General features: G+C 43.1%; 1 protein-coding gene across 1 annotated transcript in view; it reads right to left on the bottom strand.

Annotated features, from left to right (window-relative positions):
* Positions 1-14,513, bottom strand: part of GALNT9 (polypeptide N-acetylgalactosaminyltransferase 9) — a gene marked incomplete at both ends in the record, with an annotated part of 156,935 nt that overhangs the window by 61,526 nt on the left and 80,896 nt on the right. Inside the window, one exon of the mRNA XM_082324928.1 lies at positions 14,300-14,417. Within this exon, the coding sequence (XP_082181054.1) occupies positions 14,300-14,417 (118 nt within the window). The remainder of the gene's footprint in view (positions 1-14,299; positions 14,418-14,513) is intronic.

Here is a 14,513-nt window from a genome sequence, read left to right as displayed (position 1 = left end):
CCTACAGTTGACTGAGAAATTAAATGCATTGTTGGCAAGTTGCTGGACACACTGAAGCCAAAGACAGAGCTCCAGGCACCAGGTTAGATTTCAGTCCGACGAAAGAAAGATGTTCAAGATCCACAGCCTGTTCCCAAAGGGATGGCTTTGGAGGTGGGTGCTATATCCAGCCCCCCCCCCCCCCAGCAGATCTTAAAGCAACTGCACATCTTTGCAAACAGACATGGATTCGTGCTAAAACTGAGGGCAGCGATGCCTTCAACAAGTAGCTGAGTATAAACCAAGCTCATTTGCTTTCTGAACTTCCATTCCCACATGTTGTTTCCTGGAGGTGTCGTCCCTACTTAAGGGCATTTTGCCTTGGGAATTTGGAATCTGATTTTAAATAAAATTTCAAGACATACTATATGACAACCAATTTCAAATTGATAGGTCAAACTAGATCTTTAAGAATGAACAGCTGACAGAGGTTTGGCATGTGTCTATTAGAGAGCTGACACCTGACTGCATAAAATCTATTTAATAGCTGATACAGTTAGATCCAGGTCTTTAGAGGAATTAGTTACCGAAGGTGATATTTTAATAAAAATCTATAGAGGATCATCACGTACCTAACAGATACACACGAATTGCTAATGTCTCTGCTGTATGGGAAGGCAATGTTTCAGCGATCAAGTTTCTGTACAAGGTAGATAATATGCAAGTAGAAAGAAAAATTCAGTTGTCTTTCCTGGGCTGGTTGTTCATTTGATGGAGGCAATGCTTTTTCAGACTGGTATGCCTTTTTTGAAGTAATAAATTCTGATCTCTTTATATTTACTATAAAGGAGTAAAAAAATGCATCAGCAATGAGGATAAGAATACATTATTTTTGTGGGCGCTTTAAAAAGTTTGTCACAGTACTAAAAGGGTGAGTTATTTGTTTTGGATTGTAATAAAGTTTGCAAAAAGTCCCAGCCCCCTCCCACGTGCCACAGAACGACAATTGGCAAAATGTTTTAGAGGGCAAAAATTAAATGTAAGTGAAATTTAAATTTCCCGAGAAAGCGGGCATTTTGGTTGGAGAGGTGGATTACTGCAGAGGGAGCAGAGCAGTGCAATAGATGCAAGTCACAAGCTGTAATTTATCATATGAATCCATTCTCACAATAGCATATTGTACGGCACAAAATAAAGTCCCTGAGGGTTCATCTTTTCGCTTACTCTGAAGCTTTAAAGTTTACCATTTGAGAATTAATGCTTAAAAGATCTGGAAACAACGGACATTGTGAGCAGAAATATTGAGAAGCACTTTTGTAGGCATGAAAAAAATATCTGTAATAATCCGTGCAGCCTTTTTGACTGCAGATGCTTTGACCCTTACAAGCAAATCCCTCCTCATTTCATCTGGCATGTGTTCAAGAAGCCCCAATTCTAGAAATACTAATGCTTTTCTCTTATCTATTTACTTTAACAGCTTCTTTACCTGCTTCCTAAGTCTAGCACAATACTTCCCTGGCCCTCAAAATATAATCTTCATCCTCTTCCTGACCACTTTGTAAATATTTTTTTTTCTATAATACCAGTAATCAGAAAAGCACACATTTTGAGGCTTGGAGCCACCTGCCTGTGTTGGCTAATCTTTCAAGAGCTTCTATAGCATTCTCAAAATCCTCCTTATTAGGCAGTTTGCTTCCTACCACTCAGCACTGTGGCTGACCCTTCTTTATAGCAACACACCCCGTCTGACCTTCTTTTTCCCATCACTGTTCTTAACACCCCGATCACACGCGCGGTGCGCGATGGATGCCACCCAGCTGGCGAAGCTCTTGTAAAAGGAAAGGCCCCTTCTCTTTCCCAGCCTCCTCTCGCTCAACTCCTGTCTATATCACCCAGTTTCTACTTAAAGGCATTTATAAGTAAAAACCCTTTTTTGTAACCCCTTCCATTCTAACACTACACCTATATTGAGGGTGTATCAGTTCATCACAGCGCCCAGTTTAGCATATAAACAACACATTTTTAATAGTCCCTTTTAAATGATACATATGCTATTGATCATGTATATTAATGGGACAATTTATGTGCGAAAGTGATGATCGCATATTTATAGTTAAGACAACTGGAGCTATGCAGAACGTTCACAATGAAAATTTAAACCCCACCTAACTGAAAGTCTCTGTTCTGCTTTCATTTTGCAAAATTCACTGAAGGCAAAACAAAGTTTCTCCCTTTAATTCTTTTGCTACAAAATACAGCACTTCCATACATTTCTGCTTTTGGAGAAAAGTATGCTTCTGTATTTGAAATTGTGCATTTTTCATTAACCGTACTATGAAGTTTAGAGTTTTGGCATAAATCCAACCATTTCACAGAAGCCCTGAGAGGAGGAATGCCCCCAAATGAGCACTAGTCCATGACCTCTACATACATACAAATATGTATACACAGACTTACATACCCAACCACACAGACGAGTTATCAAGATGGGGAGACAGAATGTGTGTATGATGCTGCAGAAAGAGGGCACGCTTAATTAAGGGAATAACAGTACATACAAAAGAACAAGCCTACATGTTTGTGACAAAAAGTCTGGCTTTCTCATATGTCTTATATTGGACAGCATTATAACATTAGATTCTAGATTTAAGAAAACTGAAAGTTCTTAGAGATACATGAAGCAGTATCAGCTAAAACCACCCTATCCTCAAATTCTTTTCACATGATCATTTAGCAATCAACAAAAGATAACAATTCCTTATTTAAACAAAAATAAGTTAATTAAGCAGTGATTGATATTGCTAATATTTAAGCATAGGAGGGAAATGAAGAATCTCAGCTATGTTATACAGGAAATCATAGAGAAGAAAGCATGAAACCATGAATCAGGCGAGTTTCTCTGAATATCTGCCTCGGTTTCCAAGTAAAAAGCCCCTGCCAAGCAAAGACCGGACACGCAAACGAATCGTGGCTTGACAGAGTTCACTACATTATTAGAGCGTAAGAAGAGCTACTTCCATGCCCTCTACTGTTGTTGTATTTTAGTTAGAGACCTGTTTGTCTGTGTGCACTCTTGGGAACCAGAAGGCCGGAGCCCAAGCCACGTGGAGGCCGCCCTGGACGGGCAGGGCAGCTGGCGCAGAGGCAGCTGCAGCGCGCTCGCTTCCTAACGCACGGTGACCCAACCTCCTCCCGACAAAGGCAATCCATCCTGCAGGAGGAGACGTGCCCCAGCTTGGCACAGAACCGCAGAAGAGCACAAGGCCTCCTCCCGCCTCCAGATCAGCTCCGGAGCACTGTATCAACACTCACCTCATTTAGCACCAGCATCTGCAGAGGGTATTTTCCCCTCCACGCCTCCCACGTCCTTCTTTAACATTTACTGTTTGAGATCAGTAGTCTATACAATTTATCGCACCTGTCAAGGCTAATTTATTCATGCGATCTGGCAGTAATCAAAAAGACTGAGATCGATGTGCCAGCAAACCCTGACATTTATTCATATTTTAAAGTCCCGTTTGACCTTGAACTGCAGCTAACTGGAGCTGAGCTCGTCAGCAGCTCTCTGAGGCTCACGGGTCTGGCAGATCAGTGCCTCGGGGCTAAAGGCACAACGTCAGGGCAACGAACGCCTGGGCCGTGAGCGCAAAAGGCTGAACCACCGAGCGGGGCAGGGGACCCGGGAAAACGGCACCATTAACAACGCAGCAGGCACAGATCCACCAGTCGACCCAGCACGTGCACCCGTGCAGCTTGTTCCCGCGGTACAACCGTTCAGGAGTTGCTGAAATTTCTTGCTGAGGGGTAAAAAGGGTGAGGGAAGGGAGTGAAGAAGGAACATATGTCTGCCCACAGCAGCACGGGTAGGACGGCCTCGGCTGTCCTCAGCAGACCGCTGCCAGACGGGCCCCGCGTGGGCCGCTCGGGGTGGCAAAGGAAGAGGCAGAAAATAACACCACCATCCCTCCCGGGGGGGACCGAGACAGCGGCTGGTGACCCAGCCCCAAAGGGCAATGCTGAAGATGTATCAGCAGCTCCGCAACCCACTAGGTACCTGCCAGCACCACGTGGCAAGATCAGCTGGAAACAGGAGCAGAAAAACCAGATCTCAAGAGAATTGCTTTGAATGTGCTCTCTCGCTCCTAACTCAGGAACAGGCTTTAGAATTTGCTTATTCCTTTTGAAGTCCATCACCCTTGTCCTCTCCTCGCTCAATCATGCTCTAAAGGAACATAGAAATTTTAAGTACAGTTCCTCTGATGCATGCATGTGCCGTAACCCCCAGTAATCATTTCAGCCTTGGAATTCAGAACAATTAGTAGGGAAATGCCATAAAGTCTATTTATAATAGTTCCAACCTAGGCTCTACCATCAAATGACTCTGCAATGTCCTGTGAGGACATTTTGAGAGCCTTCTGCCTCAGTTTCCACTTGGTTAAATGGAGGCATATGTATTTATCTGCCCCCCCCCCCCCAATACGCTAGGAATTATGGGCATGACACGCTTTGAAGTTATGGAGTTGTCTGTTTTTCTGCTGATAGGAAGATATTTGTGTAAATGACATGCTATTAGAGATGCAGAGGAAATCTAAGTGGCATTTTAGGTAGAAATATGCAGCTACAGTTTCAGTGAAACATGCAAATAGATTGTTTTATTACAGTCAAAACACTTGAATATGTAATACGCAGTTGCACCTAACAGATTTTGCAGACGTATTTTGATGCTTCTCTGGGTTCTCCTTGGCTGCATTTCTCATGCTATACATTCTGTATGTCATATTAAATATGATTTTTCAGTGAGATCTGCCTTTTCTAAGCCTAGAATACAAATGGAAATGACAGATATGCCATTTTGTGTTTGTTTTTCCTTTCTTTTAAATAGCTAACACCTTTCCATTATGTTGGAAGAAAGTTACCAATGGAAAGCCACTGGCATTTTGACCAATGCATTTGTGCATGTTATATATATGTCTGACGCTGCCATACAATCTAATCTGATGTTCACAGAGGAGAAACAATGACATATGAGGACGCAAAGGTAATTTGTCTGTATGGATCTAGACTAGCTGCAGTACGCAAGCAGCGAAACTACATACGAGGCTACGTAAGCTACAATAAACGTGCTAATAAAGCATTTCAGCCAACCTGTTTCCCTATTTTTCCTGTGTAGGAACCCAAATCTGAGAGAGAATCCTGGAACTCTTTAAGGGAGACTTCAAATATTTTATTGGAATTTTTTTTCATTTCCTTCCTTCCATACTGAAATGACTTAATTCATTTGTGCAGGAACAAAGCAGGAATTCAGCTCCACAATAACGATGAAAAAAAGTACAGAACAAATGTGGTAAATGGGTGTCATCAAGTTCCCAACTCCTGGCAGCCAATATGATCTAAAGGTACATTACTGCACATGCCGTGTCCCAAAATACTGACATGAAACATTCCCCCAAAGCTTTTAAAGGACACCGAATTGAAGGAAATGATACACCTCTGCAGGATGAGTAAGGTGGGTTGTTTTTTTTTTTTTTTGGACAACTGATGACTGGTGTCCTTCTACGACATGACTGCAAGCAAATGCTCGCTGCCACCAGTACCAAAAAGGGAAAGATCATAAAACTGAGGCAAGCTTGGGAAAATATTTTAGGATTTACTTGCAGGAGGAAGATTACGTGGCAACAGACGAACTTCTCATCTGCTTGCTGTTTTGCCTCTGTGACAAGGACTGCCATCAGGCCCACAGACACTCGCACCCGTGTATCTCCCGCCTGCGCTCAGCCGACCGGGGTTCTGTTCCCAGCTCTGTGCCCCGTCCCACCCCTCTGCGCTGGGTCTCATTCCTCTGGCAGCTCTTGGGGGGAGAAACTGTCCCTCCCTGCCACCCTCCTGCAAGGTGCCTGGCCAGCAGTGCCCTTCGGAAGTGTTAACTGCAAAACAAGTAACTAGAGCTCATCTGCACTCCCTCAGAGGACATTTTTTGCTACTCCAGAGATAACAACTTTATCGTTCCCTGTACTGTTTTGCCCATTATACAGCGAATATTATCACTGCCGTTTGCAGATGGGCCAACTGAAGAGGCAAGGTAGGACACAGACTCCTCAAGATGATGCAGCTGGCAAATACTCCCCAGTCAAGTGCTTGCCCTGCGATACAACACAGCCGCCCTGTCCGGGGCTCCTTTGTGCTGACTATTCCCGCTGCGCTACGCAGGCCATTAAAACCAAATTCATAGAAGACTTGCATTAAAAATTTCTCATTGGTAGCTAATCTGCTGCTGCCTTCAACAGAAAATACTTTGTCTCTCTCATCATTTCTTCACAGTGTTAAGTTGCTTTTCTTCTGTGTATTACACACAACGAAGATAATGATATAATTTTTTGACACAGAGGAGCGAACCTTTATTCAATGATGTAGGGACACGCATTATTCCTTCCCCGCTCCTCAGCTCAGAGGTATCTGTCACACAGGTCAGCTCAACGTGCGTTGCTCTATTCAGGCAACACTATTGCAACGATAATTATTAGTCAGTCAGACATTTCTATAGCAGACTGCAAAAGATACAGTAAAAAATGTCGTATTACCGCCCAAAGTTTTCCAGGCAGAATTAAAACAAAACCAAACAAACGCAAACCCCGCAACACTTCCCCCCTCCAAACCCACAACTCATCAGAGACCAGCTCTGTTTTCCTCGTGCCTATGCGACAGGAACGCTTCTGCTCACCAGCGCTAAGGATTTATATGACTCTGTTTAACATCATAAATAATGGTGACTTGAATTTTGCTACAAGGGTAACACCTCGGCGACAGATGACAAGTTATACATTTCAATGCCTACAAACCCACCTCCAGCCACTGCACTCAAGAGCGGAGGGCCCTATAAATCTGACAGCTCACCTCTAAGGCTGAAGTACATTTTCCCAAGCGAGATGGCTTGCCTGGAGGATGGGACCTAGGAAAACCCTTCCAGCAACACAACCACGCACAGGAGCCCTGGCCACAGCCAAGGAGAGCACTTTGGGCTGTGGGTCTCACACCCCCTCGCTGCTCCTCCAGCACTTACCCAGGCTGCTGGGCTGGGGCCCTCCACACAGGGCACTGGGCCAAAGCAGGGCTTCGATCCAACTGCAGAAGCTCAGGCTGAAAGGGCTCCTGCCATCCTAAGAGCCCTCTGTGCTTCCTAGAGGGTTAGACTAAACCTCTCATCCCCAGACAAACAGGAACCACCTGGGGAGCTCATCAAAAGGTCAATGAGAAAATGGGCATCTCCCTGCTCTGGGAACAGCTGGTATCCTGCAACACTTTCACATCTCATTTTTTGAGTAGAAAGATGTTTTCCACAGCACTGATATACATATATATATATATTTTTTTTTTTTTTTAAGAGTTCTGAGAGAGATACAAAATGGTTCCAAAAAACTCAAGGAAACCTTTTGGCAGGTGTACTGGGCAGCCAGCTAAGGACTGACAGTTGGGCACCTCTGGGTACACAACAGCCCAAGCCAGGCTTCCAGTAATCAGCATCAAAATTTAGAGTTCTACAGAACATTTGGGGTTTTGGATGAGTTGTTATTTTGCAATATAAAATATGTTGTCCCAGAAAGTTTCTGACCAGCTGTAGCTCATCTCTAGGCTTTTGGTTCAGTCTCATCATTAGGCAAGTGAAAGCTATTTCACTCTCAGCACAATTAGCACACTCAACTTCTCTGCCTTTCTCCTCTCTCGCTCATTCAGTTCACATTTGCCGCTGCGGAGGAACCTGCATTAGATTTAGATTAAACCTGCAGGAAAGCGGCTGAGAAGAAAGCAGCAAAAACTAAGGAAGCATCTTCTTTCCTCAGTTCTTTCACTGTTGATCTCTTTCTGAAATTTCCAGCCTTGTGCTTTTATAATGTTGTAGTACGTGAAAGAGTTTGTAACATAAAATGTTACACTCGATGGAGCATGATGTGATATCGAAGCCAAACGGCCAGATGCTCTTTTCTGAGCTATTTCCATTGCTCCCACTTTAGAGAGTGTTTTTAACGGTATTCACAAGCTCTAGTCCTGTAGTTTGCTGGCAATTTCATGCTAGAGCACCATTGCGCTATGTTTTGATGAAAACATTGTTTTCCATTCAAGGTTACAGTTATCTTCAATTTAATAAAAAGGAAAAAAAAAAAAAAGAAAAAAAAAAAGCACACTGTGGTTCCAAGAAATTGCAGACAGGTAGGGAGTCGGATTCTCTCCCCAGAAGCAACATCATGCATCCCATTTAGAGTACAATTAAGACTATATAAATGATCTGGGAGGAGAACAACCCGAGTACTCTTAGTCGGAACGGGCCAAAGGCCATCTTTTAGCTGTTTGGCTTTGCTTTACACTGTTCTCACGTTCCTCTCTTTCTCGTGTGGGAAGACCCTTTACACAGAAAATCCTCTGGTTTGAAACACGGTTGATGTCCGCCATTTGAAACCTGGCACCAGGCTGTCACACTGGAATTCAGCCTGTCCTCTTCATCTGCTTTTTCATGGATTTCTTGTTTGCTGACAGCACCGCATCTCTTCGGTTCACTGCACGGAGCCACGAGCACCAGTAACTGGGAGGATACAACCACGGAGGCAGGACCAGAGTAGCCAGGGCTGCTAACAGCTTTCTGCAAGCTGTTAATGCAGTTATCGCCCGGCGCAGCCCGTTGGGACTGGCCGTTGCACACGGTGGTGGCGGAGGCAGCGGTGACTCGTGGTGACTTCGGACACTCCAGGGTTCACAGCCTGGGATTAAATGCCTGCTTGAGCATCTTCACTTACAACTGAGTCTGTCTCCTTTTCCAGACAGAATGCATTATTGCTTTATACAAATGTCAAGCTTAATCTCATCCTGTTTGAATCAATGAAACTCCGCTGGAATTAAGAGATGCTGAACATTCAGGCAGGCAGAGGACCTGGCTCATCATCTATGCGCACCACCACAGAACAGGCTATTCAATCCCTATTTTGAAGAGGGAAAGGAGTTGTGAATTCATGTAATCCAGGCACCATGAATTCAATCCTTTCATGATTTCTTAATGCTTGACTTTACAAGCTTAACATTCTTTTACCTTAGGAAATGCCTATAAAAATGCTAAATTAAACTGGAGATGGAAAAGAGGACACCTTTACTTACACGGCTTATCTGGAGGGTGAGACCTAGGAAGTTTATCACAGAGATCTCTGCAACCTATGCGACGGAGTAACTTCCAATAACAGGAGATTACATCACTTATTAGGATTTCGCTTAGGCAGTGCAGAGTTCAGCGTAGAACTGGTCAGAAACATTTTAATAGCATTTAACTTCATGATGAAAACGCTGATTTATCACACTCCAGTGTGAATAGGCCTGTCTAAGGACAGTGCACTACATTTTCAGATGCCAGCAATTGTGAATTTTTGTTAACATCATTTAAATGATTAAATGTCTTCAAACTGAAAGACTTTCTTTTAAAACTTTTAATTTGAAACTGAATTAATTTATACTAAAAATTACAGCTTGGAAAAGGTCAAAATCAAAATGAAGTATATTTTTGGATTTACCGAAAGAAGACATTTTGATTAACCTGTATTTTTGTACAATTTTCACTTGTATTTTACCACAGCATGTGGGGAAAAAAACCCTGAAATTTTGAGAAACTCTCCAGAGCAGGGTTCCTACTTACCTCTTAGCTCTAAGACCAGGGGCCTGGCCTCGTGAATCACACAGGGTAAAAAGCATTGTCCACAATTCAGAATTCAAGTTTGCTATACATAAACCTGGTGACATTTATATTACAGCATACCAGCCTAGAATCTGCATTTAAAACACTGACTGCTCAACGGAATCTAGATCTCCTTAGCTAAAGGCAATAAAATCAGGTCAAGAATTCACTACTCAACAATCTACCATTAGCATTTCTGCTCAGAGAAAATGCAGTTCATGTTTTTGAAGAGAGTAAAGCCAGGCCATATAGCATAAGTTTGGAAAGTATAAAGATTTACTTATGTTTGAAAGTCCGTTAGGTAACGAGTTTTATTTCCTCATGAAGAGATTCCAGTGAATCTGCATCATGATTTTTTTTACAGTACACACAGTATTTCCGCAAAGCCCAGAGGTGGGACTGCATTTCTATATCCGTAACCCATGCTTGATTTCAGCTAGGCAGCTTGGCCACCGTTAGCAATGTAATCGCAACAGCAGAGCGCGCAAAGGATCTGAGCTTTTATCCTGTTTTCAGACAATTCTTTTCAATCCTGATGAGCTGTGTGCTCCCAGGGCCATGCCGCTGCCAGCCGCCAAAGCTGGCCAAAGTCACCTGTGACACACCTGCACGAGCCGAGGTCACAACTAACCTTAAGCATCCAGCTAAGCTCTGCTGGAGAACTAAGCCATCACTTGAGTTCACCATAATTTGTCACACGGGTACCTAGGGACATCTCTAATTGACGCCTCTGGCCAGGACCTCTTAAACAGTAGGTTTCTTTCAGATATCTCAAATTGGGGATGTCATTAGTTGCGGGGTGGGGGGGGAGGGGTTGTTTGTGGTTTTTTTTTTCCCCCCAAATCTCTGAGTTAGCACCTCTAGGAATTCATCAACTGGTGCAGATTCCCTCCTTTGAGGTATATCACAGTGTTATTGAGAATAAAGTAGTACGGCCAGTTGATGCTGGCCATAAAAGAGAAAAAGGTTTGCTTTCAGTTGTCAATGTGGCAACATATTTTTTATTTAGTTTGTTTGGATTCTTAATGGTGGAAGCAGAATTTAATTTGTACTAGAGCATCCTTTAAAATAAATGCTTGATCTCTTCCCACCCACCATTACAGTTGATGGGTACAAAATAAAAAGAACAGCAATTCATTCATCTTATCACTGGAGCACCAGAGGAAGAGAGAGATCCTTAGTGCAATGATTGATGACTCGCTATAAAAAGATGCATCGTAAACTCCTTGTATTGGGTCAAATCATAAACTAGGCTTTTATTGTTTATATGATCCCTTTCTAAATAATTAAGTGTGTCTGTAGCTCCCATTAGGAAGGGAACTTACATGATGCTTGCAAACCATGCAGTTTCTTACAGGGTCATAATTTGGGACCCTCATTTAAAGAGGTCCCTGTCTTCTTCTACATTCAAGCACTGCTTGAATTTCTCTTGCTATTGGGACATCTCTCTGTACTACAGGTCAGAGAGACCATTTGATGTCCAGGAGCAGCAAAGATGAACATGACCTACCCTGAGTTTAGGGTGTCTTCTTCAGGCACAGACACATCCACAGCTTTGCTGCAAGGGAAAGTACCGTTATTTTTCTTTATCTCTGCCTCCAGGTTGGGAAAAGGACAGCTGAACCACAGCCAAAATGAGAACAGGGCTCTCTACCGCTGACTGGATCCACGTGGACACAAGAAGGCAGAGCAGTGGCGTGGTGCTTGCCTAACAAGCCAAGCTGCCCATGCTTGTGCAGAGCACCTTATCCCCCCAGGAGTCAGCCACGGTTTGACTTTGCAAATTCCTGGCCAAAATAATTTTTTAGGTGCTCACAGACAATTCCCATCAGCTTCAGTAGCTGGCTGGTGAACACTAAGAGAATAGCACTGTTTGCCCATAACAGAATTCAGTCCTGTATTTATCCATCTTGCAGTGAAACTGTCATTTTTGAAGAATATAGTACAAGATGACATTATATGAGTGTCCATCTATTTCCTTACTATCACAAGCCTGCAGTCATGTCCGTCTCCCTTTCATTTCCCAGAACAGCTGGTGCTCAACCAAACCAGAATCTCCCCAGCTTGGCCAACAGCCATTGGCCTCACTGCAAAGCTACCCCATTAGGAGAATGTTGCAGCTCTAACCAACACGAAGTTTTCACAAAAAATAGTATCAGTTAAGAAAAGAGCTGCAGACCCCTAAATATTTTCAGCAGATGTGGTAGCCCCAGTCAGTTTATGCATTGCTTACTCAATACCGAAAATCACTTAGGTTAGTTATTCAAATATTTCCATCTATTGAATTTAGAAAAGAGAAAAGCCAATAGTGGAATACCCAAGATGATGATTTTTTAATAAACAATAGATTTAAGGGGGATTAGCAGGGTTATCAAACAGTATCCTCCCAAATCAGCTCATTAGTTTCGCTGACTTTCCCTATTTCACTTTATTAAAACAATTTAAACGAGGGTTCATTAGATGCAATGTAATCTAATTCAGACGCTCCAAGCCTAATCCCTTTCCTTTTAGCAGTAACATGATAATAGTTTGCAAAAAAGTTTAAAGGATTATTGTTACAGCTATTTTAAACAGGGACTGTTTTCAGCCAAACGCGTGCCACCACTTCCCCACCATTTTCTTATTTATTATTATATTATTTCTTGCTCTTTACTCATTCATCCATTTATTCCTTCCCTTTTCTGTCTTTCATTGCTCCACACAAGCAGAGTCGCCCATGGGCAGGTGTAGGGGAGACGCCAAACGGCCCCCCGTGGGTCAGCGCACCAGGCCTCGGGAAAGGAAGGATTTTTTGCAACTTACTTTGAGATTCTGGAGTGAAGAAAAAAACTTTGTAAATTCACAGAGATTTTATAAATATCCTACAGGGAAGGGAGAAGGTTCCTGTGCATTTTCACGCTGCTAGTTTCTGACAGCTCTGAAAGACGCACAGGAGGGGATCGCGCATAGGACTTGCAAATTAGGAAGCAGACACTGTCTATTACTTACCATGCTAGATCCAGGCTGAAAACAGGGAGTAACAGATCCATGCTATGGACATACAGCTTATTTCAGAATGAACTCGCTCATACTCCTCTACTTCCATAAAGCCTTGTCCAATCAGTAGGGTTAATTATTCTTTATAGGGCAAAAAAACTCAAACCAAAAAAAAAACCAACCCCAAAGAATGAGAGCTGGTTTCTAGATCCTAGGTTTCTACAGACTTTAACAGGTTCCCTACCCCTGAAAACCTGTCCTTGCTCACTTCAAATCCTTGTCTCTGCAAGCAAGTGCCATTTCATAATCCTATTAAAACCTTTGCCTCTGTTTACCAGGAGCCCTAATCGTACTCAGCAAGTTCTTCTCGTCTAAGGAAGAGCGACAGCTTTCAGATTTCTTAGGAGGCTTATTCATCAGCTATGCCAGAGTTTTGCCAGAGCGTTCAATCTATTCTGGGAGCAGCCATGTGGAAAAAGTTTCAAACAGCTCAAAGCCCTGCACAATGATAAAGGAAAGCTCACACAATCCTGGTAATAGTCTGACCCTCTTAAGGAAAATTGGATGATTTGTGGTAGCAGTTTTTCTGTCCCCTATGTGAATTCTGAACCGTAAAGTACAAGCAGTGTATTCACACAGTCCCATTACAAACCCTGCCCCTCTTGTGATGCTGGAATAATAAATACACACCCATATGTGAAAATAAACTCTTGCTGCAATGACCTTCTTCCTCAGCCCACTGGTGTGAAGGAGTTTGTAGCCATTTTAGAAAAAAAGAGTCAGATAAAGAATGGACTAATTTGATGTTCAGTGTTTCACCATGAGCAGAATATATGCTCTAATGAGCATATTACATGCACCAGGGACGTGTTACTGTGAAGCAGGGAATAAACAGTAAGGGGAAAATAATTAAACGGGCAGCTTTATAATGAGGGAACTGTGTTCATGCAACATTAAGTAGCTTAATTTTCAAGTGCTAAGCAAAGACATGTTCCTTGGACTTCAGAAGGACTTGCTGGCAAGCACCACCTTGAAAACAAGGGCAAAGGATCATAAGTATCAAACCTCCCATAGGTCCAGAAGCACAGGGCGGAGTGATGCTGTCCCGAAGTCATCGGTCCACCCTTTGCACTGACCTGTCCGACAGGATCAAACACCTGCACCCTGTAGTTCTTATTCTCTAAGGAGGACCCTTGAAGGTTTAAAATGCCACAGCATTCATCATGCATGGTATGTAGAACATTACAACTGACTTCTACCAGCCTGTCCTTAGTTTTCTGTTGGTACTGCATCTTCTAGGCCACAAGCATACAACATCACCTAGGTGCAACAAGCACACGAAGACTTGGCGTAGCTGTTTGCACAAGCAGAGCTACTGGGAAAGGGCAAAATCTGTCTCACTGGGTTCAGATACTGACAGAACGAACCAATAAACCATATTTCTGACTGTTATCAGTTCTCTCAAGGCCAGCAAGGCCAGGAACATTCATTTACTGGGACTGTCAGTTCCAGATAGCGCTGCAATATCAATTACTTCAGCGTAATAGCCTACCAGTCAGACAGCAATTCTGTTGGGCCACAGGCTCCCCGGCCTTCTTTGCAAATGGACATGGCACAAGTCTCTTCTTTGTTACTCACCCTCATGCCTAGTTCAATGTTTTCTCCTCCATAGACCTCCATACCAGGGTCGAGCAAGCCAATCTCACCAAAATACTCTCGGTCCACCACAAACGAGCATCCAATCATGGCTGGTGTCCTGCAGAGAGAGATTAAAGCAAAAAAATTAAGTCATTTATTAGCTACTACAGGACCCACCTCATAACAAATTTACGCAGACAAAACAGTTCTTAGT

Source organism: Platalea leucorodia (assembly GCF_965183815.1).
Source record: "Platalea leucorodia genome assembly, chromosome: 12".
NCBI lineage: Eukaryota > Metazoa > Chordata > Aves > Pelecaniformes > Threskiornithidae > Platalea > Platalea leucorodia.
Note: the sequence above shows the minus strand (reverse complement) of the source record. Positions and strands in the feature narration are given on the sequence as shown.